Genomic DNA, 27,922 nt, shown 5'->3' with positions numbered 1-27,922 from the left:
GACTGATACATCTCCTCTCTCCAGAAAGGATTTTTTTAGGTGGTTTATGGAGCTGCTCTTGGGGAGCCTGGAGACTACCTATGAGGCTGATAGGGTGGCCCAGATAAACACACCAGGGTGACCTGCGGGACAGAGATCTGAGCAGGGCCAGCGCTCAGGCCAACCCATCCAGGTTGCAACAGTGCACAGTCACATCCCCAGGAAGGGGCAGCCAGATCTCCCCCCTCACTGTTTGCCAATGCTTGTCTCTATAATAAGGCTTTACTTTCAGTTCTCATTATGAAAATAATCAATGTTCCTTGAAGAAAAGCAAGCAGAAGGGAATAAATATTGCTGTCAACTGGAACTCCCTGAAATAACCTCTTGGAATATTGTTACTCTGCATTACACTGACACAGGAGCGTGCTGGGCAGCCCACGTGATTCCCTTAACACCACTTCCCTGGCATGGATGCGATTCCACAATATTTTAAACATTAAAGCCAATGGGGATGATGATCACTGGGTCTGGCTCACAGGATGTTGGGAGGTCCCCAGGTTGGGGTGTGCCAAGGGCTCTGCTCAGTGCCTGGCACAGCAAATTCCCAGGTGGCTGCTGCTTTCCACTGATGCTTGAGGCTCCCAAGAGTTGGTGGCAAGGGGCTCACCCAGAGCTGAAGACCCCAGCCCACTCCTGTGCGAGGGCTCCAGGCACCTTGGAAGCACCGTGGGCCGGGGAGCCAGGACTGGCTGGGTGTGGATCCCCGTGTGTCCTTGTCACTGTGTGACCCAGCTGGAAAGCATGGTCAATAATGTCTGGGAATTGTGAAAATTGTGTGAAGTATCTGCACACAGTAGGTGTTCAGTAAAGGGTTGTTGAGTGCATAAATGAACAAGTGACCCGCATTCACGGTTGCCCGTGAGTTCTGACTGTGTCCTGGGCCCTGTGCCCCTGCAGCCTCTAACTTTGCCTCTCCGAGGAGCCAGGGTGGGTCCAGCCTTCCAGGCTGCCAGGGAGGGAGTGGGAGGCAGGACCAGGGCCTCAGGGCCAAGGCCTGGGGCAGCTACTTCCTCAGGAGGGCAGGAGGACGTTCACATGCTCTGGGCACCTCCTGGGCACCAGGTGCCATCAGGTCGGCTCTCATTTCACCCTCACGGTAGCCGTGTGAAGCAGCTAGAGTCAGCCCCATTTTACAGTTGGGGAAACTGAGGCCCAGTAAGGAAACGTGACCTGTTCAAGGTTACTCGTGGGCAGGTGCGGCAGTGAGATGCTCTCGGGCAGGTCTGAGGCCCTGTGAGCCAGGCTCAGGGGTGTGTGTCTGAGAAGTGAGGGAATGAATAATGAATTATGAATGAATGAATGAATGCATGATTCCACCTGATGCCATGCTCATGCCCTGCCCATGCTTCTGTCCTGGAGTTAGGATGGTAGCTCTCAGACCCCTCCAGAGGGGCTGGGGCACTTGGAATGGTCACAGTTCCAGGCCCACGTGCATTCAATGACTTGTTTCGGTCTCACAATCACTTGGGTACGTTCTTCTTACACATCCCATTTTATAGATGGGAAGGCAGAGGCACGGGGGGTTAAGACGCTAACCTAGGTCACACAGGTAAGTGACAGAACCAGGATTTAAGCCCAGACCTCACGCTTAACACCCTCCATGCCAGGCGCCGAGGTACGTGCCCACTGAACCCTCTCATTCACCCACAGATGCCCCCAGGACTGTAGTCAGCCCCATTCTCACATGGGAACTCCGAGGCCCAAAGAGGGGAAGCGTCAGCCCCTCGAGGAGGAGGCAGGGCAGGCGGGGCTGCAGCTGTCTGGCCCAGATCCCTGAGCTCCCCTCCATCCGCCCCACCTGGCTGGCCTGGGCCTTGGCAGAGCCCCCTCACCCCAGAGCTGGCTTCAAAAACGAGTCCTCCTGGTGCCATACGCAGAGGGTTCCCCATTTACCCTGGGCTCCCCTCAACAAGGACGGGACTCCCAGGCCCCACTGAGCCTCTGAAGCTTTGAGGAGTAGTGAGGGGCACCCAACCCAGACTGGGGAGGGCCCAGCCCTCCTGTCCCAGGAGGACAGGCCTCTTCAGGGGCCTCCTCCCAGTTGCTCCTGCATTCATGACAAGTTCAACCCCTGTGAGTTGGGGGGAATTCCTCGACAGCTCCCTGGCCAGGGAGGGGGCCCTCGGGATCCTGAAACACCCCTCCCACCTGCCAGTACCCACCAAGATGGGTCCCTGATTTGCTGTGTGGCCTTAGACCAGTGGCTGCCCTCTCTGGGCCTCACTCCCAGCTGAGACCTACAGACTCAGCCCCTGCCCAGCCCTGCCTGGCACCCGCTCGATCTGGCTGAGCTCCAGAGAACGGCAGGGCTGGGCTGTCACATGCTGAGCCACGTGACTGGCAGCGGCTGGGGGCTCCATCCCACACAGAGGAGAGGGGCTCTGCAGTTCCTCACTGCTACCCTATCTAAATCCTCACAGGCCACCAGTGTGGGCGTGGTCCAGAAGACCTCACCGCCCTCCCAGGTAGGCAGGGAGCTGGCGGGTGGGGGCCGTGATGAGCACCTCCCGGGTGCCAGGTTGGCTCAGAGGCCCCAGGGCCAGGAGCCACGGAGACCCAGGGCACCAGGGAGATGGCAGCAGCGGCAGGCCCAGGAAGGGGTATAGAGGAGGCTCCTCCCCGACACCTGTCACCCTGTCCCCTGCCTGTCCACATCCACAGCAGCTTGCGCATCATCCCTGCAGCGTGCTGGCTCAGACAGGTGTATCCGGGGCGGGCTGGGGGCAGGCAGGGACAGGCTTTGGCACAGCTGCCTGTGCCAAACCTGAGGAGGATCGAGACTACAGGAACCACCAAGGTGACCATGGCATCACGACCACGGTCCTAAGCAGAGAGGGAGGCACTCCTCCCGGGAGGCAGAGGGGACATCCAGGATGGGTACAGACCCAGCTCTGGAGCGAGAAGCCCTGCCACACACCCCCCCCATGTTTACATCCTACCCCTTCTGCCCCCACTTCCTCGTTTGTAAAATGTTAGATCTGGGGGAAGACAGGCTCTATGAATGGGGTGGCCCGTGGGGTGACGTGGAGGGACATAGAAGCACAGGGCGCCGGGAGAGGAGCAGGCACGAGGTGTGGTCCCTGAGATGGTATTTCTAGACTCCAGCCACCTTTGGGTGTGACCTCTTTGTTTTGCAGAAGGGGAAACTGAGTCTTGGGTAGGATGTAGCAGGACGAACCACAGACAAAACTCCTCAGACACTGGATTAAAGAAGGAAGAGGTTTATTCAGCCAGGAGGGTCGGCAGACTTGCATCTTAAGAGCTGAGCTCCCTGAAAAATAAATTCTTGGCCTTTTTAAAGGCTTCCAACTTTAAAGGGTCCACATGAAAGGGTCATGATAAATTGAGCAAGCGTGGGGAAGGTGACTTGCCTGACGAGTCCTCAAACTTCAGCCGTGTGTAAACTGGTCAGCCTCCAGAGTGACCAGAGTAGGGCTGTGGTCCTCAGCAGCAGCTTGGTCTCATCTCAGGATCAGCTGGATTGGATGATCTGCGTCCTGCTGGCTGGTCTACTTGTCCTGAGCTGCCAGTGTTAGCTGACTGTGATGAATCTAAGACACAACACATGCAAGTTTAACAGCAGTGGGAGTGGACAAGATTTTCATACAGGGCCTATCCTATGTGGGTCTTAGAGAAATTAGATTTTACTTTTTAACTTAAACACAGTCACTAGATTTAAAGGGGTGTCAGGCTTATCGGCATTTTTATGTACCTAATTATGAACACTTTGGCAATTCTTAAAGCCTGCATTTGTTTCTTAAGGTTAATTCCCCTAGTTCTTGGAGGTCACCTTTAATTTGACCTATGATGTGGGGATGGCCGACCGAACAAAATCTTATAGGGCAAATGCCCAGTTTGTTTGGTGGGGGTGCACCTGACTCGGAGGAGGACCATAGGCAGAAACCTGATTCTATCTTAAATGAATTTCCTGGCAATATTTCTTCAGTAGCTGCTCAAGTGTCTGGTTCACGCATTCCACCTTCTCCTGAACTTTGCAGCCGATAGGCTGTGTGTCTCTTCCATTTGATTTTTGACAGTCCTGTTAAATCTTGCACTATTTTAGCTACAGATGCCGGCCTATTGTCTGACTTTAAAGTTAGAGGCAGTCTACACCTGGGGATAATGTTTTTTAACAGTGCTTTAGTCACTTCTTGTACTTTTTGTGTCCTGGTGGGGAAAGCTTTAACTTATCCTGAAAAGGTGCAAACAAGCACTAGCATGTACCGACAGCCTCCGGCACGGGGCAGTTCTGTAAAGTCTACAAGCAAGTTTTCACAAGGCAGGGCTCCTTCTCCTGTTCCGTTTCCCAGAGGAGGGGTTCGTTTTCTGCCCCTTTTGTAACTCCATCTAGTGGCTTAGCCATCGGTGAGAAACTGGAATCCAGATACGGCCGAATCCTGCCACCTTTAATTTCTAATGTGACCGTGGGCTCCTGGAAGCCTAATGAGAAGGTGCCGGGTCTGTCCTATTCCTCACGTCCTTCAGCTTCTGCCAGCCTGATCAGGTCAGAATTTGGTTCCTCCAAGGTGCGGCAGCCCTTGGCCAATGGCCTCTTTGTCTTGCAGCCTTAGCCATTTCCCTCATTGCCTTCTGAACATTTATCTTTCTAGTTTTCTTTCTTTCTGTATCTGGCACATTAATCTTTCTCTAGCCTTGTCCAGCTCTTGAATCCTTGCCTAACTTGACTTCTTCCATGTCTGCATCTCCATCCATGTCCTCTCACATTGTTAATTTTTTTTTATAAGAGCTGTTGCCAACACATTGGCTTTTTTTCTTTAAGCCTTGAATTTACTTTCCTTTTTTTTTTTTCTGAGTTTTTCTGCTCCCACGTCCAGCTGGCGGGGCCAGGCAACGGCATGGGCCCTGCCCTCATGCACTGCTGTCTGTCTCTCCTATTTCCTTTTGATTTCCTTTTTTTACACTTACTCTTAGTCTTGTTTTTCTTTTGCTCTTCTCCTGGCACCGGTCTTTAGCCTCCCTTTTTTTTTTTTTTTTTTTAGATGGAGCTGGGCTGGGGAGAGGGATTTAAACTTTGGCGTGCCTAGCCGCCATGCTTGTTGCTTTTGCTCTTTCCCTTTTGTTCCCTGGTCACAGTTAACATACACGTTGGTGGCCACTTTTATAGACTGGGTGGTATTCACGCCTGCAACTTCCGCTTGATGTCACCCTGGGCTTGCCCTACAAATGAAGTAATCACCATATGCTAATGTTCAGCAGCCTCAGAGTTAAATGGGGTATAAAGCCAGAATGCTTCATAGAGTCTCTTATAAAACTGACTTAGGCTCTTGTCAGTTCCTTGAAGCACTTCTGAAATTTTTCTTTTTTTTAATTTTTTTTGAGATGGAATCTCCCTCTGTCACCAGGTTGGAGTGCAGTGGCTCAATCTCGGCTTACTGCAAGCTCTGCTTCCCGGGTTCACACCATTCTCCTGCCTCAGTCTCCCAAGTAGCTGAGACTACAGGCCCCTGCCACCAGGCCCAGCTAATTTTTTGTATTTTTAGTAGAGACAGGGTTTCACCACATTAGCCAGGATGGTCTTGATCTTCTGACCTCGTGATCCGCCTGCCTCGGCCTCCCAAAGTGCTGGGATTACAGGCGTGAGCCACCACGCCTGGCCCTGAAATTTTTCTTATATTAATGGCTTTCTTTTTACCAACTCTTAGCTTCTGCAGAAGTGCCTCTCGGTACCTCTGCAAACGCTGAAACTGAGTTGCGTTCTCTGGGTCCTTTTTGTCCTTTTTGCCAGAGTTCAGCAGGCCCTTTTCTTTATATAATGCTCCATGCACTTGGAGGGTTAAACAGGCATACCGAGAGTCAGTGTAAATGTTTACAGTCTTACCTTCACTGAGTTCTAAGGCCCGGATTAAAGCAATGAGCTCCGCTTTCTGGGCTGAAGTATTTCCTGGGGCAACGATCTGGCTTTAACGACAGTGTCCAGGGTTACCATCGCATATTCTGCATCTCTCTCCCCTTGTGGGTTGATGAAGCTGCTCTCGTCCACATACAGCTCCCAGTCTGCTGATGCCCAAGACTGGTCCCGGAGGTCAGGTTTGCCAGAGTAAACTGAGTCCAACACCTCTGCACAGTCATGCTTGACGGGACTCTCTGATACCAGGAGCAAGGTGGCGGGTTCAGGGTGTTTCCAGTTTAGTGGTTGAAAAGGGCTGATAGGCCAGGCGCAGTGGCTCACGCCTGCAATCCCAGCACTTTGGGAGGCCAAGGCAGGTGGATCATGAGGTCAGGAGATCGAGACCATCCTGGCTAACACGGTGAAACCCTGTCTCTACTAAAAACACAAAAAATTAGCTGGGCCTGGTGGCAGGCACCTGTAGTCCCAGCTACTTGGGAGGCTGAGGCAGAATGGCCTGAACCCAGGAGGCGGAGCTTGCAGTGAGCAGAGATGGAGCCAATACACTCCAGCCTGAGTGACAGAGCGAGACTCCGTCTCCAAAAAAAAAAAAAAAAAAAAATTAGCCAGGCGTGGTGGCGGGCGCCTGTAGTCCCAGCTACTTGGGAGGCTGAGGCAGGAGAATGGAGTGAACCCGGGAGGAGGAGCTTGCAGTGAGCCGAGATCACGCCACTGCACTCCAGCCTGGGTGACAGTGCAAGACTCCATCTCAAAAAGAAAAAAAGAAAAGCGTTGATAGATGAAAGTCTGTTGCCCCTGTCCCCGGACATGGGCCTGGTCATCATAATAGATAGGTCCTCGTGTCTCCCTGAGAGGCATTTACATAGCTTGAGGACGGCCAGATCTGAGACGGCCCGCTTGACTATCTTGACTTCCTTCCCTGGCCTCTCAAGGCTCCGATCCTCCCCTCGGAGGTGAGACCTGGGGCGTGTTAGCTCCTGAATCTCATTTCTGGGAGGGCTGTTGGCCTCGGTAAAGAGGGGTAGGCTGGGGCATATGGAGAAAAAATTTCTGTTACCTCTGGCGGCTCCTACAAAACTGGCTTCTCTTGCTGTTTCTGGGACTCTCCTTTTAACTCTGTGTCTACTGGCGAAACTGCTCTTACTTTCACTTTCAGCTTTTTTTTTTTTTTATCTTTTGCAATAAGCTGTTAAACAGGGCTGGATTTATGCTGGTTTTTGTTTATATTATATTTAACTATGAGTTAATATAAAGGAATTGATCTGGGTCCACTGGCTGTCCTCTGACTCTTGTCACCACCTTAAATACATTGCCAATTATTCCCTGTCTATACCTTCCGTCGGCTATCCAACACCAAAAGAGGGCAATTCTAATTCATAGAGAGTTCTCAGCCTCTTTGGGGGAGGACGGGGGTTAACTTAACTCTGTAACCCCCTCCAAAACCTTTCATAACGTGCATTTTAATAGAGTAAGTTTTGGCTGAGCGTGGTGGCTCATGCCTGTAATCCCAGTACTTTGGGAGGCCAAGGCAGGCAGATCATGAGGTCAGAAGATCGAGACCATCCTGGCTAACATGGTGAAACCCCGTCTCTACTATAAATACAAAACTTAGCCGGGTATGTTGGCGGGCACCTGTAGTCCCAGCTATTCGGGTGGCTGAGGCAGAAGAATGGTGTGAACCTGGGAGGCGGAGCTTGCAGTGAGCAGAGATCATGCCAACACACCCCAGCTAGGGCAATAGAGCGAGACTCTGTCTCTAAAAAACAAAAAACAAACAAACAAAAATAGAGTAAGTTTTGATGTTTTGATGACTTTCCTCTTATTTTTTTTCTTTTTTTGATTTTTTTTTAATATAGTTCCTAGCGGAGTGGGCTTACTTTGCGTCCGACCTGTTTTTCTCTCAAGACAAAACAACATTCACACTACAAGAAGGAAAGGGTAAAATGTTACTCACTCGTCTAATTCACACGAAATCAAAATCAAAACTAAAACCAAAGTGTTGTTAAAGGCACAGCTGTTCGTCAAGCAATTTAAGCCAAGTCAAAATCAAAACAAAACCCAAAGTGCCAACAAAGGCACCCTGTGGGTGGTCAGGCCACGCTTCCACTCAGATGGAGTGGGCAAGTTCCCAAGACCAGTCTTACCGTGTTTCAAATGTCCGGTTCCTTCCCCGTGTTCAGCCACTGCGTTGATCCTCCACGGGGGCCTGCTGTGCGCTGCTCTGACGAGGCATCCTACCAGGGCCAATGCTTACCCCGGAGCGCTCTCAGGATCCGCATCGCTCAAGCTGGCTGGAGTCCCCCGCAGGGATGCTCTACAGGGCAGGCATAAGCTGCCTAAGGGGCTGCCTTGAACACCCATTAATCACCTTGCTTCCCGGTCAGGGAACCAAGAAAGGTAGTGGGTCGAGTCGCAGACAAAATTCCTCAGACACCAGATTAAAGAAGGAAGAGGTTTATTCAGCCGGGAGCGTCAGCAGACTTGTGTCTTAAGAACCGAGCTCCCCGAAAAAGAAATTCTCGGCCTTTTTAAGGGCTTCCAACTTTAAGGGGTCCACGTGAAAGGGTCGTGATAAATTGAGCAAGTGTGGGGAATGTGACTAGGGGCTACGTGCATCAGCTAACAGAATGGAAAGTTTTACAATGCTTTTTCATACAGATAACACAAGTAGTTTAGGTCAGGGGTTGATGTTATTATTATTATTACTTTTTAAAACTACCAGGGCCGGGTGGTGGCGCCAAGGTCTTCTGGCTATTTCTCTTACTTCTGTTTTTTCTAACTTTTTGCTTTCTCTCTTTCCTCCTGTCTTGTAAACCAGGCAAGGCGGTGGCAGGAGGGCAGGAGTAGTAGTGGTCTCCTTCCTTAGGGAGGCATCGAGGGAAGGTTGGGAGTGGGGAAGGCTGGGAGTGGGGAAGGCTGGGAGTGGGGAAGGCTGGGAGAGGGGAAGGCTGGGAGTGGGGAAGGCTGGGAGAGGGGGGCAGAGACTTCCTTACTATTCTGGGCCACAGAATATAACATTCCACTAATATTATAATATAATATACCTGATACAATGATAGTTCCCCTCCCCACACCAGGATTCCCAGGGCCACTGCCCCACTTCTCGTCCTCAGGCTGGCCCTCAGCTCGGAGCTCATCCCTGCTGTGCGGCTCTAGCCTGGCGCCCTCTGGGCGTTGACTCCTTCTCTGTGGTCTGGGAGGAGATGTCGAGGCCCCTGAGGGAGGTGGTGGTGAAATCTCGGCTTGCAGCCTCCAGCCCGCCCAGAGCCAGAGTCAGGCATGAGGCCAGGGCAACTCCGCCTCCGGGGGGCTGGCCCTGCGTTGGACATTTCTTAACAGCAGGGCTGCCGGGCAGAGTGAGACAGCCAGGAGGAAGGGCAGCTTGGCAGAGCCTCAGGTACAGTATTCCGGGGAGGCTGGGGCTGTAGTGGGCCAGCAGTCAGGGCCAGAGTCCAGCTCAGCAACTGTGGGTTGCAGGCAGCCCAGGCGGGCCTAGCCACAGGCAGCTGCACTCAGGGGCCGCCATGTCCTGGCTGAGCTCATCTGCCTGCCTGCTGGGGGAGAAAGCAGAAGGAGGAGAGGCAGGGCTGGGGAGTGGCAGCGAGGTCCCGGGCACCCCACTGGCTAGCAGGCACCCTTCCGTTGTCCGAGCTGGGCTGCCACCACCTCCTCTTCCTGGGATTCCCGGACACCCTCCAAGGGAACCAAGGGACCAGTTCTGGGCCCAGCTGCCCCAGGAAGGACTGTGCCCTCCTTCCCTGCAGCGGGTCAAGTATCTCTTCCAGCAACAGCTGTTTCCTGGGCACCAGCCTGCATGCCCAGCACTGATGCGGGGACGTGGCGATGAATGACTCTGGGAAAGAATTGTTCTTAGCAATGGACTTTGTCAGGGTCCAAGGAAGGAGTAGCCAGCCAGCCCCGCCCTGCCTGCAGGAGGCCCTTCTCATCCCGGGAACTGTGCCCCAGCAGGGAGCCGGGGCTGCTCAGCCGCCTTGTGGCCCAGGGTTGGGTCGGCCCAAGCCACAAACGTGGGGATGCGCTGGTCCCTGGCTCCCCAAGGACCCCATGGAAGGGAGGGGCTGCCGAGCTTTCGGAGACCTCATGAAAATCCAGCTTAAGGCCATCAAAAGACAAAATGACAACACATTTAGTTATAGATCAAATTGGCTTCTATTTATGATTCGTGAATCTGGGCAGCCTGCATTCTACAAAATGGAATGAGAGTTCCCACCAGGCTGTGGCGGAACGGAGAGTTCGTAAGGCAAGAAGGAGGAAACAGAAAAATAGGAAACACCAAACTACCTAACACTGGGTCACTGCAGACACCAGGTCACTGCAGACGGCTGTTTTCTAAGGGGTAAGGCAGAGGGGACTCCCTGATGACGCCAGCCCAGGTGGACTGGAATCTCCTCCTTCCCGGAGAAATTTGTCTGTTGTTTTGGGTTCTATCTGCTTCCTTAAAGCTTCAGTTTGATGACGTGGTGTTTGGCATAAGTGCCTCCATTTTGGTTCGGTCTTGTCTGTTGGGGCCTAGTACAGGAACTCAGGTCAAACCACAGCCTCTCATCATGTTTGTTGAAGGAAGCTAAACTGCAGGAGATCAGAATCAGAGACCCTGTGGTATTGGGCCTGTGGGTCCCCTGATGCTGACCTGGTGATCCCGGCCTTCTGGCTGCCCTGATGGGGGTCCCCCCAGGCCCTCTACTCACCATGTTCAGTCCCTCTGTCACCACATCACTGTCCCCAGTTGGGTCTCAGGGTGATGTCCGTGTCTCCCCAACACCCACCCTGGATCAAGGTCTCTTCAGGCCCCTCTACAGAGGGGCTGCCCCCAGCCCTCCCCTGTACGTCCGTCCTCCGTGGACACTGAGCACTTCTCGGGCTCCCAGTGCTTGAATTCTCCCGACAGTGGTGTGGGGGCTACAGCCAGTGCCCCATTTTATAGACGGGAAAAGTGAATACAAAGAGGTCAAGCAACCTGTCCAAGGTATCCCCACTCACACGTGGTTGCTGCAGTTTGAACCCAGGTCATTGGGCCCCCAGACTACACCGTGCTTACAGGATGCTCTTAGAAGGCCCGTGGTATAGATGAGGAAACTGAGGCAGGAAGAATGAGAGAACGGGCAGAGCCTCTGTTTCCTTGGAATCCAACCCACTTGACGGGCCGGGGTGTGAACGAGCAGAGGGGTCTCTGCCCGGGGATGGTCCCTCAGCAGGACGGTCCCTGCTGTGAGGTTGGGGGCAGCGGCTTGGCCAGCCATTCACTCCCTGTGATATGTCGTCCCCGTTCCTGCCCGCTCTGTTCCCAGAGCCTGTGGGCACCTGCGGCGAGCACCCAGGCTGGCATAGTGCCCAGCGTGCGGGCACCTGAGTATTGCTTTTAGAGGCCTGCGGCCTTGGGGTGAAGTGCCTGGTCCTGCACCGGCCCCCAGGCCAGAGGAAACAGAGCCACTGTCTTCATCACCAAATGATGTGGCAACTCCCCCCCACCCCAGAAGCTGTAGGTCTGGGCCAGATGTGCCTCAACCTGTGATGGGGGGCCATGCCCCAGAGACCCTTGGGCCCATCAGCCCCCGGACCTCAGTGGCTCAGCCCCAGGAGGCAAGAGGTAGGCTTAGACCCCACAACCCAAGCACTGTGGGGAGTGGCAGCAACGGTGAGGAGGGAGGCCAAGGAAATGGAATCCAAACAGCAAGAGACCTCCCCTCACTGGGCACCCCTCCCACAGCCGGCCTGCCAGAGTCCACCCGGCCCTGGGTCTGCTGTCCAGGCCCCAACCCACTGTCCCTTCCCCCAAGGACTTGGCTGCCCATCCCCAGGGGACTATGAGGGAGGTGGGAGCCGGGGTGGGTAGCCTTCTGCTCCTCTGGATTTGGGTTTTCCAGTGTGAGGAGCTGGGTGGCATCAGGCAAGCTCTAGCCCTCTGTGAGCCTCAGCCTCCATCTCCTTCAGTGGGGTGAACAGCAGCCCCTCAGTAGGCAGCCGTGGTGGTGAAATGAGTAAGGGCAGGCACGGGGATCACATGCAACTTCCTTATGACCTCACACTGTGGGAGAGGCGCCGCGGGGGTGGGCTTGGGGGCCGCCAGCCCAGTGTCTGATTTAGGAGTTCCCTATTCTGTGTGACCACAATGGCTGCCCGGCACCCTCGGTGGGTCACAGGCCCAGGATCCCCCGATCTCAGGAGGAAGGCAGCCTTGGCTTCTCCACTTGCGAGGGTCCTGCCCAGCTCCCTGTCCCCTGCTGGGCACTCCCTGGGGGCCTCAGTCCAGAGTGAGTGACCCGTAGGGGCAATGCCAGGGCTGGTTGCTCTGTGGGAGAGATGTGTCCTGCGGCCCTGGTGAGTTGGTTTCAGTGTTGCTAGGAGGGTTCTGGAATGTTCCATGCAGAACTCCATCCCTCGCAGAGCTCCCGGCCCACAGTCCACCATTCACATTACGTGCCTTGCATTTTTGTGGTTTCTGCAGAGAGTCTTACAAAGGGCGAGAGAGGTGCAGGCGTGGTTTGCCTTTGACCATCGGCAGAAGTCTGAAGGTGAGAGTAGAATGGAGAATGACCCAGGAGAGTGCGGAGTTGGGGGAGATAAATATTTGCAGGCTACTTAGCAGAACACCCAGAGCTGACCTTTGTCGAGTACTTTCTGTGGGCACAACAGCAAACATTTTATGCAGCGTCATGTCATTTAATCCTCACAATGACACCAGGTGCCATTAGCATCCCCATTTCACAGATGAGGAAACTGAGGCAGAGAAGGTGAGTTACTTGCCCAAGGTTCCACAACCAGTAAGAGGCAGAGCCTGGAGACAGGCCTGATGGTGGCTCGAGAGGCTCATTCTTGGCTCCTGGGTCTCAGTCCTGCTCCCGTGACGGGCCATCGCCTATGGGGACCATGGTGCCTGTCCTGTGTGCGGGCAGCTGCCCAGCTTCTCCCAGTCAGAGCAGGAAGATGGTGGGTTCAGCCTGCCTGCCCCCGCCCCCCAATCACTCCAGCTGAGGGCTGGCCTGGGTCTCCCGACCAGGTTGTCAGCAGCACAGTGGTCCAGCAGGGCCATCCTGCAGACCGAAGCAGGTCCCACCCTCAAGGTGGCCACTTAATAATCACCCACAGCCTTGTACTCACTGACACTGGGCCCTGGGCTCAGAACAGACTGTGTGGTCTCATTATCAGCTGGCAGGTGCCATCATCACACCAGTAACATGACAGGCTTCGAGCACTAGTTCTCAAATAAGTAGGAACAGAGGGGCCTGCTCCCAGCCTAATGAGGGGGAAATAAGGGGGATGTGGATAGGGTTGGGAGGTGGGTAGAGTGTAACCAGACGTTTATCACATAGCAAAACTCAGAACGGTGGGGAGCAGAGTCAAGGGGCCACTGTGACAGTGGATGGGGGCATAATCTGGGTGGGCTGCCTGGAGGAAGCATCGACCAACCTGCGATCTGGAGGAAAGGGACTCAGAGAGGAAAGGAGGAAAGGGTCCCCACAGGTCCTTGGCACCAGGCCGAGGAACGAGTGCGCCAGAGCGCTCCTCCAATGAACTTCAAGTTTCAAGTAAACAGGCAGGGCTCGGGGGAATGTCTAGGCCCCTACCCTGCCTGCCAGCCCTGGCTGGCACCAGCATGGAGGCAGGAACGCCCTCTCCCACCCCCGATCCTCTCCCCCACAGCTGTTTCCGCCTCCCAGCACCACAGCCCCGGCGGGGTGGACAGCAGGGCCTCCAGGAGGCCCGAGGTGTTGTCCCTCTTCCTGCAGAAGCTCAGGCACAGGGAGAGGAGGCTATTGCCCACCGGCCTGGCCTCCCTGGGCAGTGCCCCCCGGCTGGGGACAGGGAAGGATGGAGAATTCTGTGTCTGGAGTGCTCCAAGGTGGTGGCCATGGTGGCAGTGGGTGGGATACCCCCACTACTCATTAAGCTCCTGCTTACTCCATTCAGGCTGGCAGGGGTGAGGCCGCCCCGCCTCCAGGAGGGGCATCAGGGCAGGGCAGAGGCCATGGCTTGGGGTTAATTTCTGTGCGGCAGGAAGAAGCGTGGCGCTCTGCCTGCTGCTCACCCTCGGGGGGCTGTGGTGGAACAGCTGTCCCCAAGCCCACATCCAGTCCTTCAGCCGCCTCCAGGTGCATGGCAGAGGGGAGTGGTGCGAGGGGCTTCATGTGTGTCTGGGAGTGTTCACTGTTGGGGGTAAGGGGTCGCAGGCAGCCTCAGTCCCCGTGGGGCATTCTGAGTGGGTCCCTGTGTGTGTGTGAGGTAGAGGTGTCTGCAAGCCCCTGTGGGTGCAGGCAGGTCAGGGGTGCCCAGACCCTGGGGCGGCTGGGTGGTGCCCGCGAAGGAGGGGCAGCCCTGGCCACCCAGTTCATGCCGCCCCATCTGGCAGGATGGACCCCTTTGAGGACACGCTGCGGCGGCTGCGGGAGGCCTTCCACATGGGGCGCACGCGGTCGGCTGAGTTCCGGGCTGCGCAGCTCCGAGGCCTGGGCCGCTTCCTGCACGAAAACAAGCAGCTTCTGCATCACGCGCTGGCCCAGGACCTGCACAAGGTGGGCTGGGGTTGGGGTATGAGAGGGTGCACCAGGGGCAGGGGGGCACGGAGGGCAGCTGGGACAGAGGAGGATGAAGGCAGCTGCGCCCTCCATGAAGGGGAGTTGAAAGCAGCTCCTCCCCTAGGCCAGAGCCGCTCTTGCACATTCATCCAGTCACTCATTTCTGTATTCATGTAGCAACTATTTGCTGAGCACCTACTATGTGCCAGGTACTATGTGCCAGGTACTGTTCTAGGCTCTGGATATACAGCAGAGAATAAAACAAAGTTCCCACACCTACGAAGCTGACCTTCTGTCAGAGACAAAAAAACAGCAAATAAATAATTGCACATCAAGGCCGGGCGCGGTGGCTCACGCCTGTAGTCCCAGCACTTTGGGAGGCCAAGGTGGGCAGATCACTTGAGGCCAGGAGTTCAAGACCAGCTTGATCAACATGGCGAAACCCCGTCTCTGCTAACAATACAAAAATTAGCTGGATGTGGTGGTGGGCGCCTGTCATCCCAGCTACTCAGGAGGTTGAGGCATGAAAATCGCTTGAAGCTGGGAGGTGGAGGTTGCAGTGAGCTGAGGTCACATCACTGCACTCCAGCCTGGGCAACACAATGAGACTCTATCTCAAAAATAATAATAATAATAATTACACAGCATGTTGGGTTGAAATATGTGCCCTGGAGACACACCCAGGGTGAAGGGGAGAGAGGGGGCCAGGATCAGGGTGCTGTTTTATATGTGGGGGTCAGGGAAGGTTTCTCTGAGAAAGGGGTCTTAGAGCAGAGACATGAAGATGGAGGGGGAGGCTCCCCATGGACGCTGGGGAGATGGCAGCAGGCACAGCATGTGCAAAGGCCCTGAGACAGGAGGTGCTGGGCGTTTCTGCTTGAGGAGCAGCAAGGAGGCCAGCTTGGCTGTGGGGAGTGGGAGAGGAAGAGACAACAAAGACGAGGCCCGGGGCACGGGCCACACTAGCTAGGACCTCACAGGCTATGAGGTCTTGGGCTTCTCTCTGGGTACAGCAGGCATCGTGGCCTCTGTCTGGACCCTGAAGGCCTGGGGCCTTAGCCCCTCCCAATCCCAGTAGCAGCCAAGGCAGAACCCCGAGAAACACACTTCCCCCAACCCCTTACCCATCAGGGCCTGGCCTGCCCCTGCCTCAGGACACCTGCCCCTGCCTCAGGACACCTGCCGCTGCCTCAGGACACCTGCCCCTGCCTCAGGACATCTGTGCCAGGGGCTGCCCCTGGCTCCTATTCTCTGGACAAAATGTCTCCTCCCTTTGCCTTGAAGGCCATAGTGTCCAGATCTTCCCCTAGCCCATTGGGTTCCCTGGGGACAGACTCCCCCGCCACCACTGAGCTTCTGCCACCGGCCACCTACCTGCCTTCATGAGACTTGACCTGACATCTGTCTGGTCCCTTTTCTCCCTTCGGCTCAGATTCTGCCTCCTGCCTTCCCATCCCAGGTGCAGGAGCAGGGCCCTACAAAGGGAGCAGTAGCCCAGAACATTCAACCTGGTCTCTCTCTCTGGCCCTGGTCAGCCCCCTGTCCCCACCCTCAGCAGGCAGCATCTGCCCAGCATCACGTGCACCCTCTCAGTTAACCCCTTGGTGAATCTGGCTGGACAACCACGCACCCAGCGGCCCCCAGACGAGGCTCAGAGAGCGCGTTCTTGCCCGAGGGCAAGCAGCCAGGAAGAGCAGAGCCAGAGTTTGAACCTGGCTCAAAATAGCCCAGTCTCCCAAAGTCAGGTCCCAGGTGACCTAGGAGGCATGACGGGCAGGCCACCAGGCTCATGGGGCCAGAGCACAGGCTGTGGGAAAGTCCATGTGGAAGGCACCTTCACCGAGCCTCCGTGGCTGGGAGGGGCTGGTGCGCGTGGCGTCTTCCTCCCTCTGGGTGGAAGCCAGCTGTAGCCCTGGCCTTGCCCCTGGTTCGCTGAGTGACCTCAGGCAGGGCATCCCCTTCTCTGGGCTTCGCTGGTCCTCCAGCCCATCCAGCACCCCCTCTGCCCTGACCCGGGAGAGCCCACACCCCATAACCTCAGGCGCTGCCTCAGGCAGGCAGACAGCCTGGCCCGGTGTCCCTGACCTGTTCTCCAGCGGCCTGCGGCCTGGCTGATTTCTCCTCCCTTGGGGTGCAGAGGGCAGGGCGCACTGGCTAGTCGAGAGCAGGACAATGTCCCTATTGATTCGGATCTCCTCACTCCTGCTTAGAAGCCTGACAGTGGCCCTGGCCCCTGGGCTGTGGGAACTGACAGCATTTACCTAGGGGTGGCTGTGCCTGTGTCCCCTGCAGACCAATCTCCACCCTGCTCTTTGGGAGGCCGAGGTGGGAGGATTGCTTGAGGCCAGGAGTTCAAGACCCACCTGGGCAACATAGCAAGACACTATCTCTGCAAAAAATCAAAAACTAAACTTTTTTTTACATTAAAAATTAAAAAAAAAAAAAAACCTAAGTCAGATCCCATCTCTGCTCTTCTCAGGAGTCCCTTGCCCAGCCGCCTGGCCCCCTCACCTTGCCCACTCCTCTTCTTGCTAAACAGGAGTACAGCAAGCTCACAGCCACCTCAGGGCCTTTGCAGCTGCCAGGGCCTCTGCCTACAGTATGCCGCCTCCCAGTACCCACGACTTGCTCCTTCCTTACCTTTAGGTCACTGCTCAAATGTGACCACCGCCTGGAGACCTGTACTGGCCACTTTGTAAAAACAGCATACACACATTGGATGTATACATGTGCACACCTGTGCACAGCCACACGCTCCAGCAGTCTCCACCCCTGCCCTGCTCCGTGCTTTCCCTAGCGCGGCCACATCCTAATGGAGCCGTCAGTGTTCTCACCTTCACATGGACCGACTACCCCCTGCAAGGTCGGCCCCAGGGCAGGGCCCTCCGTTTTGCAGAGACAGCACCTCAGACAGGAAGCACGCACTGAACATGGAGTGAGTGAGTGAACGAATGAAAATGAATGAATGAGTTGTGGAAGCAGGCCCTGCCTGGAGGAGGCTGTACCCTCCTGCTGGCTCTGGGACTCCTGGCCCACCCTGACCCCACCCACTTCCCGCAGTCGGCCTTCGAGTCGGAGCTGTCCGAGGTTGCCATCAGCCAGGGCGAGATCACCCTGGCCCTGAGGAACCTCCGGGCCTGGATGAAGGACGAGCATGTGCCCAAGAACCTGGTGAGCTGGTCGGGCTGAGGCGGGCAGGGGCTCGGGATATTTGCTCCTACAGGGTGGCCCCTCTGGATGGAGCTGGCTGCCAAGGGGTCGGGGTGCTGAGCACTTAATTTCATCCCCGGCTCCCGCCCAGGCCACACAGCTGGACTCCGCCTTCATCCGGAAGGAGCCCTTTGGCCTGGTCCTCATCATTGCGCCCTGGAACTATCCCCTGAACCTGACGCTGGTGCCCCTCGTGGGTGCCCTCGCTGCAGGTGAGAGCTGGGCCTGCCCCTTCCGGCCACCCTTCGCCACTGGGGGTCTCAGGGCCACCCATGGATCCCAGGAGGACATGGGGGAAACGGCCCAGGTGACAAAGAAGACTGTCTGGTCCACCATACCCGGGCTGTGTGGCCCTGGGCCCATCAAGTCACCTTTCTGAACCAGGTTCTGCATCTGAAAGTGGGTGAGGCCGATGCCTGCCCTGCAGGTGTGTGGAGACCAGGAGCGGGCTACGCCTCCCCCAGCTCTCTCCCTGCGCTGCCCTGCAGGGAACTGCGTGGTGCTGAAGCCATCAGAGATTAGCAAGAGCATGGAGAAGGTCCTGGCCGAAGTGCTGCCCCGATACCTGGACGAGGTGAGCAGGGCTGCCGGGCAGGTGGAGTGGGAACAGGCAGGGCTCAAGGGCTGGGCAGCCCCTGACATGGAAGGGCCTGTCGGTCAGACCCAAGTCCCCACCTCAATTCTGCCTCTTCTGAGTTGTGTAAACTTGACCAAGTCACCGCCCCTCTCAGCCTCACTTTCCCTCTGAGGAGCAGCGAGGGCAGCCTGTTGCCCAGGGGTCCCGTGTCTGCCTCCACCTGGCCCTGGCATCAGTCCCTCCAGCGCCAGCCGGACTCCAAGCTGGGCCTGCCAATGCCAGGCAACCTTGGGGAGCTCCCTGCTCCCCACTTTGCCTCCACCCAACCCTCCTAGAGCCCTGGCTGGGTCAGGCCAGGCGGGACGGAGGCAGGGCAGGGTCCAGGCAGGGCGGGCTCCTCCCTGGGCTCTCGGAGCTGGGGTCCCAGAGGGAGCCTCGCCTATCGCGCCTTGCAGAGCTGCTTTGCCGTGGTGCTGGGGGGGCCCCAGGAGACGGGGCAGCTGCTGGAGCACAGATTCGACTACATCTTCTTCACAGGTGAGGCCGGGACGAGGGTCGGGCCAGGCTGGGGTTGGGGAGGACAGCCCCATGCTCAGGGGTCCTGTCCCTAAATCTGGGAGTCCACAAGAAAGACTGAATTCTCCTCTCTCTCTGGACCAGGCTGGGAGCAGTCCTGGATCCCCAGACCCCTTAGGAAGGGATGGAGTCCTACGTCCAGGGCCAGCCCACCGTGCCAACCACAGCCTCAGGAACCATAGCCTCTGCCCCCACTGCCCCCAGACCCTCATACGTGACCCCACTGCCCCCAGGCTCTTAGACACCACCCTACTGGTGCCCACAGCCCTCTCTGCAGGCAGATGAGGGACTAGGCCTCAGCGTCCTGCCCAGGGTCACCCTTGTGACCAGGATGGGGACAGGCTGGAATGTGCATACAAGCCCTTGGTGAAATCCATGCCAGAGGTCACTCCTTTTTTTTTTGAGACAGAGCCTTGCTCTGTCACCCAGGCAGTGGCACAATCTTGGCACAATCTTGGCTCAGTGCAACCCCTGCGCCTCCCGGGTTCAAGTGATGCTTATGCCTCAGCTTCCCAAGTAGCTGGGATGATAGGCATGTACCACCACGCCCGGCTAATGTTTTGTATTTTTAGTAAAGACAGGATCTCACTATGTTGTCCAGGCTGGTCTCGAACTCTTGGCCTCAACCAATCCTCCTGCCTTGGCCTCCTAAATTGCAGGGATCACAGGCATGAGCCACCACAAAAACCCAGCCTGGAGTTTTTGAGCTAGTGAGGGGCAGAGGGAGGGGGAGGAGGACAGTGGTGCTGGCAGGCGAGTCTGTGCCTTGCAGGTCGAGGCAGTCATGGGGATGGGCCCGGCAGGATTGACCAGGCCACCTCCCAGCAAAGACAGGAGGAGGCCCGGAAGGAAGCACAGAGCCCAGGAAGCACTGTGCCCAGGACGGGGCAGGGGTGAAAGTAGAGAAGGGACAGTGGCTCCTGCTGGCTTTAATCCTTGACCACAAGGGGGAGAAATGCCAGGGCCATCCCCACAGACACAGCAGCGTGGTCGGCGAGTCAGGTCTGGGGAGGGGCCTTGAGGCCCAGACAGGGCTAGGGCAGAGAAGGCTGAGTGCATGGGGAGACTGCTGGGCTCTCAGAGGCCAGCACAGAGGAGAGGTGAGGCCGAGCCAGGCAGGACATGGGGACGCCTGCATCAGCCTGGGCCAGGCCACCTCAAGGGTCAGAAAAAAAGGGCTGGGCACGTGGCAGAACTTCCAGGTTTAGGTTTAGAGAAGAGAGACCTGAATGCCACAGACAGAGCTGGACTCCAGCCTTGGCTGAACAGGGATCCCTGAAGTTTCCAAAGGAGATGGGTAGGGAGGGGTTCCATGCAGCATTTTGCAAAGAGTCCCCTGCAGGGTAAGCCAGGGTCAGAAGCAGAGGCGGGAGGAGCCAAGGGGTTTGGCTCAGGAGGGGGACCCTGGGGGCCAATAGCGGCCATGCACCATTCCCTCCTGAGACTCTGTGCTTAGGGGCTGGTCCTGGTGAAGGATGAGCAGGGCCCTGGGCTGCAGGGTGGCAGTGAGGAACAAGGAAAGGCCAGGCGTTGGAGCCCGCTGACTCCAACACCTCTCCAGGGAGGAGCGGGGCCCGGGGCTGGGCCATCCCGCCTGGCCCAGGTCACTGAACGGCCACTCTGGTTTCCTTCCACACCCAGGGAGCCCTCGTGTGGGCAAGATTGTCATGACTGCTGCCGCCAAGCACCTGACACCTGTCACCCTGGAGCTGGGGGGCAAGAACCCCTGCTACGTGGACGACAACTGCGACCCCCAGACCGTGGCCAACCGCGTGGCCTGGTTCCGCTACTTCAACGCCGGCCAGACCTGCGTGGCCCCCGACTACGTCCTGTGCAGCCCCGAGATGCAGGAGAGGCTGCTGCCCGCCCTGCAGAGCACCATCACCCGTTTCTATGGCGACGACCCCCAGAGCTCCCCAAACCTGGGCCGCATCATCAACCAGAAACAGTTCCAGCGGCTGCGGGCACTGCTGGGCTGTGGCCACGTGGCCATTGGGGGCCAGAGTGACGAGAGCGATCGCTACATCGGTGAGTCCTGCTGCCCCTACCACAGCCCACCTGGGCCAAGACCCCTCCTCACGGGAGGGCCCACGGCTGGGCCACGAGTCTGGACCCGCACCTGAAAGCCGGCCCCTGTCAGAGCCCGGTCTTGAGCCACAGCTCCAGTGCCGTGACTCCGTCTCTGTGCTTCCGAGCCTGTGGCCCCACAAGGCCAAACTGCTCCCTCAGCCCTGGATTCGCTGAGTTCGGATCCCAGGGCTCCAGGGCCCAGCGTGCTAAGATGAACTCCCATCCCACCACCGGCTGTCCTGAAAGGCCACAACCTCAGATTCTCCGAGCCCACGATCCCCAGGTTCTAAACTCTAATGGCCCCGTCCTGAGCCCCCCAGTCTCCTGGGCCGTACGGCTCAGCAGCTCACGGGACACTGTGGCTCCAACATTCTGGGATGCTGTCGCCTCATGAACCCTAAGGTTCTAAGAATCCCATCACCCCTGACTGTGAGACCAAGTTCAGGGGATTCTCTGCACCCCACAGGCCCTGAGCAGGCTGGGGAAGACCTAGGGTCCCTTCTTGGGGGCTGTGGGGAGACTTTCTTCCCTAAACACTCCAAAGCCTGAAGCCGTGGGAAGTCAGACCTTAGGATCCTGGCCTGGAGCCCTGGCCCATGGCCCTGTCCCCATCTCTACCCCCACTCCTGGGGGTGGTCCTGACTGTGGCCCTGGGGCTGAGCTATCTCTGGTGCCCGGCAGCCCCCACAGTGCTGGTGGACGTGCAGGAGACGGAGCCGGTGATGCAGGAGGAGATCTTCGGGCCCATCCTGCCCATCGTGAACGTGCGGAGCGTGGACGAGGCCATCGAGTTCATCAACAGGCGGGAGAAGCCCCTGGCCCTGTACGCCTTCTCCAACAGCAGCCAGGTGGGGGTGCGGCCGGGCTGGGCAGGGTCAGGAACCCGCAGTGGGCAGTGCAAATGGTGGCAGCAGAGGGGCCACCAAAATCCACTGGCTTCAGGACTTTGGAATGGTGGTCCTCTTGGCTCTGTCTCTGCTCACTCCTAGAAGCAGCTGAGCCTCACCCACCCCAACCCTGTCCCCAGTCCGGGCCCCACTCTTCTAGGCCTTCTGTGGGTGGCTTCCCAGGGTCTTCTCTAGGGCCCAGTGTTTCTTCTAGGTCAGCCCCTGCCTTTGTTCTTCCTTACACATTGGAGCCTGGTGGCCACATGACCCCTCATGCCTGGCTCTGAAGGCACAGGCAACATGTCAGGGATGACCCAAAGGTGCAGGTCCGAGAATGAGCCCTGATCCCCCACCCCTGCTCAAGCTGCAGAGGCAGCCTGGGAGGCCCAAGGGTGGAGCCCTCAGATTAAAAAACACCAGGAGGTACCAGCAGTCCCTACCCACCCTCCCCATCCCTCAGCCGGTTCCTTGATTCCCTCCATTTGAACTTGTTTTTTTTTTTTTTTTTTTTTTTGTGATGGAGTCTCACTGTATTGCCCAGCTTGGAGTGCAGTAGCACAATCTCGGCTCACTGCAACCTCTGCCTCCTGGGTTCAAGTGATTCTCCTGCCTCAGCCTCCTGTGTAGCTGGGGTAACAGGTGTGTGCCACTATGCCCGGCTAATTTTTTGTATTTTTAGTAGAAATGGGGTTTCTCCACATTGGCCAGGCTAGTCTTCAACTGCTGACCTCAGATGATCCACCTGCCTTGGCCTCCCAAAATGCTGGGATTACAGGCATGAGCCACCGTGCCTGGCCACTTGAACTTTTTTTAAAATAAACTTTGTATTGGGAAATACTTTTAGATTTACAGAAAAGTTGCCAAAATGGTACAGAGAGTTCCCATGGACCCCACACCTAACCTTCCCCATTTAATGGTGCTTTGATGGGTCAAAACTAAAAAAGTGATGGCAGGGCTGGGCACAGTGGCTCACACCTGTAATCCCAGCACTTTGGGAGGCCGAGGTGGGAGGATTGCTTGAGACCAGCCCTGGCAATATAGCAAAACCCCGTCTCTATGAAACATTTTTTAAGATTAGTTGCGAATAGTGGGCCACACCTGTAGTGCCAGCTGCTCAGGAGGCTGAGGTGGAAGGATCTCCTAACCAAAAAAAAAAAAAAAATTGTGACAGCAGTGCCTTACTATTAACTATACTCCAGACTTTATTTGAATTTTGCCAGTTTTGCCACTGACGTCCTCTTTCGGCCCCAGGATCCACGCCAGTGTCCCTCCTTGCATTAATAAGCCTCTCAGCTTGAGGAGTGCTGGGCAAGTCTGTAGAACATCTCCAGCCTCAGCTCCTCTGGTGTATTTCTCATGATTAAAGAAGGGTTACCGGTTTTAGGAGAGAATCCCACAGAGGTGAACCTGCCTCTCACACCACATCAGGGGCACCTGAGATGCACATGTGGCCAGTGAGGGGGAACCTTCACTACCGGGTTAGGGCGGTATCTGCCAGGGTCTCCCTGGGAAGTTACTATTGTTTGTTTCTCTTTTATTCGGAAGCAAGTCTCTAAGGCTACCCCACCCTCACCAGGTGAGGGTAATTAAGCTCTATGCTGGTCTATCATGTTGTTAGTTATTATCTAGTTATTTTACACATTCTTTTCTTATTCCGTTTGTGGTTTGGTGGAATTCTGTTGTATTGCCATTTGATAGCTTTCTCTCCTCCTTCGTATGATTGTTTTATAGGGCCTGCGAGTTTTGTATTTTTGTGTGTATTATGGCAAATATCAACTTGTTTTCATGTTAAGATTCCTTTGAGCATTTCTTGCAGGACTGATGTAGTAGTGATAAACCCCCCCAGCCTTTGCTTGTGCGGGAAAGGCTTTATTTCTTCTTCATCTATGCAGCGTAGTCTTAGCTGGATACAGTGTTCTTGGCTGGCGGCAGAATCCACATCTATTTCCTGGAATTCTGTAAGAAAGATTCATCTCTTGAATTGTTTATTTGGGTCAGTATGGACTCAGGTATATTTATTTGACTCCAGGGGCTGTAATCCAAGGTCGTGTGGTTTGTCTGAGGCTCCGGCTCGGAAGCCCATGTAAGGTGTTCCAGCCTCTTGGGTTGTGACCACCTCCTTCCCCTCTGGTGCTACAAGCAGCTCCAGGCTCATCTTGTATCTTCCCTGCTCCAACTCCAGAAGTAGCCATTCCTCCAAGGAGCCCCGCTTCATCTGGATACTTTTACCTTTAGAAAACTCCACAGAGGCTTTTTGGCAGTGGAGTCATCTGGCTTCAAACTTTTCTGACCACCCAGCACTGCTCCCAGGACACACAGTCACACCTAAGACACAAGTCACGCACAAGGTGGCTTGCCCATACTACTTGGGACGCCCTCTGCTGCCTTCTGCTCCATCTCCTCCATCTGCTGCCACTGCCACTGTGGGTAATGCTGGTCTCTGAATCCACTGGGGGGAGTCCACTTTCCCCACATCAGACAAGCCCTGACCCAGCTGTGATCAGAGGTTCATGGTGATTGCAACTAAATATAGTGAAGTTTTTGTGCAGCAAAAATTTAGTGTCTACCAATCCTTTTTTCTTTTCAGTCTTCAAATAAGCCTACAGATTGAGGAAGAAGGTCCTTTATTAAGTCAAGCAACGGCCACGCTTCTGTTTCTAAAGTGCAAATCTGACCACATCATTATGTCTTCATGTCTCTGTGCTCACACCACACAGCCCTTCAGCCGCCACTCTGGCTAGGGTGCCCTCTTTACCTGAACAACTTCTGTCCCTCCCAGTTCCTCCACTCAGCAGGCACATGACACCCCTCCCCTAGGATGCCTCCCTGCTGTCCAGCACTGCACTGCTGCCACTGCACCCTCCATGTCCCCAGGCAACACTGGGTTTCCTGCCCCTACCCCCAGGCCTAAGAGTCTTTGCCCCCAGCACGGACCACACATGAGCAGATGTCCAGGAAGCATGTTCCAAGTTGGAAGCTCCACGAGGGGCTGCTACACAACCCCTTGCCCCACCTGTACCATCACAGGCCCTTCAGCTGACATGGTGGCCTCAGACCCTTTCTGAGGCAAGATCAGTGTCACAGAGTCCAGCATGGAACAGGCTCTGGGTCCTGAGGATCCTGCTGGGGCTCAAGGCGGCCTCACACACATCCTGTTCTCTCCCAGGTGGTCAAGCGGGTGCTGACCCAGACCAGCAGCGGGGGCTTCTGTGGGAACGACGGCTTCATGCACATGACCCTGGCCAGCCTGCCTTTTGGAGGAGTGGGTAGGTGCCTGCTACCCTGCCCTTCTGTGACCATTTGGTCAAACTGCAATAGTGTTACCTGCATACCTTCCCGCCAAAGCACCCCAGCCCCACCTCAGTGCAGAGGGACAGGCAAGGAGGCCTCACCCCAGAACCTGCATACTGCTCCCCACCCCAGAGGGTCTGAGTCCAACCTGGGCAACATAGTGAGACCCCGTACCAAAAAAATAAAAAGTCTGCAGTGGAACCTTCTAGACCATCTCTGCACGGACACACAGTTTAGTGAATGTTTTAAAATACCACACAACCATGATCACACTGCCCACTGCGCTGCTATCTGCTCTTCTCCCCAACTGCACGACCTGGCGGCGCCCCTCAGCAGCAATGCCGCCGGTGTCCTTTACTCCAGGGCGGCCAATCCTCTAACCCCGTCCCCCGTCCAGCTCTCAGTACCACACCTCCCCACCCTGAGAGACCCAGATGAGTGTCAATCCTCCACCCCCCAGAGCAGCCCCGATGCCACTGCAGAGTCCTGGCCTCTGAGTCAGGAAGCCTCAGAGATGGTCCCAGCAACGCGCCTGTGGCCCAGGTGGCGCCTCCCCTCTCTGAGTCCACTTCCTCCTCAGTGAACAGTAGGCCCCAGGCAGGTGACAGGCAGCCCTGCCACCCATCCACACTCAGCACCAGAGTGAACGATGGCAGGGCCAGGCAAGCTGCCTCAGGTGGGTCCACGCCCTTCCTGGAGGGCAGCCAGGGCCACAACAGTGCCTGTGCCGCTGTCCTGGCTCGGCTCGAGTTTGGGTGGCTGCCCCTGACTCCACCTAGCTGCCTCCTCAGCCCCAGCCTCCTCAACCCGCCTCCCCTGCCCTGGAGGAGAGCTGGGGCTGTCTATGGGCACATCTGACCCTGCTGCTCCCTCAGGAAAGCCTCCCCCAGCTCCCAGGCCCCCGAGCCAGCCCTTCCTGGTGGCCATGGCCACAGCCCGGCTTCCCCACCTGCTGCTCCCACAGCCTGAGCTCTGCCCAGCTCCTTAACACACCATGTGGCACCCACCTCTAAGGCTCCCCAAGCCTGGGTCCCTCTTGCCCCCACCCACCCTCTTCCTCTCATTAACTGCATATCCCTGGAGCTCACTCACTGCAGGAAGCCCCCCCAGCCAACCCCACACCACCCAGGCTGTGCCCTGGCCGCCCTGGCCTGGGGCCTCGTCTACCTCCTGACCTAGACGCTGAGGAGAGCTCACTGCACACAGCACCTACTGGGTCCAGGTTTCTCAACATCCCCTCAATTCCCACCACAACCCTAGGAGGGAGGTACCCTTGTCACCCCACAGCAGAGGAGACTGAAGCACAGTCCAAAGTGACACAGATTGTTTGCAGCAGGGCCAGGGTTTAACCCCAGGCAGTCTGACTCTGGAATCCATGCCCTTGACCAGTCTGCCTATCTTGCCTGGCACCTGGTACCCCCAAGGTTTACTGAGCTGGTGCCAAGCTCGGGGCTACCCACAGTGCCTCATGATCAGCCCACTAGACAGATGGAGAAACTGAGGCTCAGAGGGGTGAAGTAGCCCGTCTAGGCCCCATTCTCTGTGACTGGGAGACCCCCAGGGCCTGACCACCAGTGTTCTGTGCCACTGTACAGGTGCCAGCGGGATGGGCCAGTACCACGGCAAGTTCTCCTTCGACACCTTCTCCCACCATCGCGCCTGCCTCCTGCGCAGACCGGGGATGGAGAAGCTGAACGCCCTCCGCTACCCGCCGCATTCGCCGCGCCGCCTGAGGGTGCTGCTGGTGGCCATGGAGGCCCGAGGCTGCAGCTGCACACTGCTATGAGCCCTTCCCCAGGCCCAGGCCCGAGACCACCATGACGGCTGTCGCCTGCAGCTGGTGGAGACGGGGCCCGGGCTCCAGGGCCCGAGGAGGAAAAGGATTGCCAAGGCTCCAGGGCACTCCTCAAAGCAGCGCCTGCCTCCTCCCTCCTGGGTCTTCCCTCTCCCTGCCTCAGCCTCCTCCCTCAGCCACTCCCAACTACGAGAGCCGAGGCAGGAGGCATGGGAAACAGTGCAGTGACCTGCCCCCACACCAACCACCCATGTTCAGGAGAAGAGGACAGACATGGCGCCTCTAAGCCACCCGTCTCCTGTGGAGCGGGTGGCCGAGGGGCCCTGGCATCTGACTCAGGCCACACCATGGAATCACTGCATCCAAGGCCATCCCTGCCCTCTGAGTCTGTTTCCCCATTTGTTCAGTGGAGAGAATTAACCAAGTCCCACTTTTGAACAAGTTGATGATTCTGAAACCGGCCCAATTTCCTAAGAAGCCGGATGCTTGAGAAACCTACATTTGGACAATGACAGGCAGCTCCTACAGCCTGCGGGCCACCTCCTCTTCCTTGGCTCCTGCTTTCTTTTCAGACGATATCAACCTACAACATTAGTCAGGGAGGGGGACAGGGATGGACCTGAGTTTCGTATCCTGTCTCTCTGGCTGATGTCACCTGAATAAAGCGTTCTTCCCTGGCAATACTTGTATCTCGGTGATTTGCTTTCTGTGCAGCTAGCAACAGGACTCTGGACCAAGCCCCTGGCGTTGGGTAACAATTCTGTAATGATGCAGGATTTCCTCAATCCATGCAGGAATCCACGCAGGAATCGCCTGGCGAAGGCCCGGGGTCAGGTGTGTGCCACCATCCCGAGACCTCCCTTCTCTCCAGGGCCAGCCCCTCTCCTCTGAGCACCTGCTGACCAGCCCAAAGCCCTCTCCACTCCTCAGCCTGAACTCCCCCAGAGTCTCCCTGTGGCCCACAAATCCTCTGGAGGCTCGGGCATCTGCATGCAAATCCCAAACCACTGTCCCCTTTGCACACACTGAGCCTTCCCTTGTCCTCGTCCTGGTCTACCGTGCATGTCCTCCCTC

At 56.5% G+C, this 27,922-nt stretch overlaps 1 protein-coding gene across 17 annotated transcripts; it reads left to right on the top strand.

The window, feature by feature from the left end:
• The first annotated feature begins 2,358 nt into the window (after positions 1-2,358).
• ALDH3B1 (aldehyde dehydrogenase 3 family member B1) lies at positions 2,359-27,529 on the top strand. 17 transcript variants are annotated; one of them, XM_077961951.1, is made up of 13 exons: positions 9,229-9,305; positions 11,404-11,516; positions 12,375-12,441; positions 14,277-14,439; positions 17,089-17,377; positions 17,503-17,613; positions 17,744-17,864; positions 18,141-18,226; positions 18,685-18,766; positions 20,447-20,833; positions 21,557-21,723; positions 24,929-25,028; positions 26,649-27,529. In XM_077961951.1, exons 5-13 carry the CDS (start codon positions 17,255-17,257, stop codon positions 26,837-26,839), a joined length of 1,368 nt encoding a protein of 455 aa, XP_077818077.1. In that variant the 5' UTR covers positions 9,229-9,305; positions 11,404-11,516; positions 12,375-12,441; positions 14,277-14,439; positions 17,089-17,254; the 3' UTR covers positions 26,840-27,529. The 17 variants fall into 17 exon arrangements, 16 of the variants coding, with proteins under 16 accessions (XP_077818072.1, XP_014969000.1, XP_001103584.3 ...); XM_077961947.1 differs by lacking the exon at positions 17,089-17,377 and having other exon boundaries at positions 9,178-9,305; XM_077961950.1 differs by lacking the exon at positions 11,404-11,516 and having other exon boundaries at positions 9,184-9,305.
• Positions 27,530-27,922: the final 393 nt, after the last annotated feature.

The sequence above is a fragment of the Macaca mulatta genome, chromosome 14, assembly GCF_049350105.2.
Source record: "Macaca mulatta isolate MMU2019108-1 chromosome 14, T2T-MMU8v2.0, whole genome shotgun sequence".
Lineage (NCBI taxonomy): Eukaryota > Metazoa > Chordata > Mammalia > Primates > Cercopithecidae > Macaca > Macaca mulatta.
The sequence above is the reverse complement of the archived record's forward strand: the minus strand, read 5'-3'. Positions and strand labels throughout refer to the sequence as shown.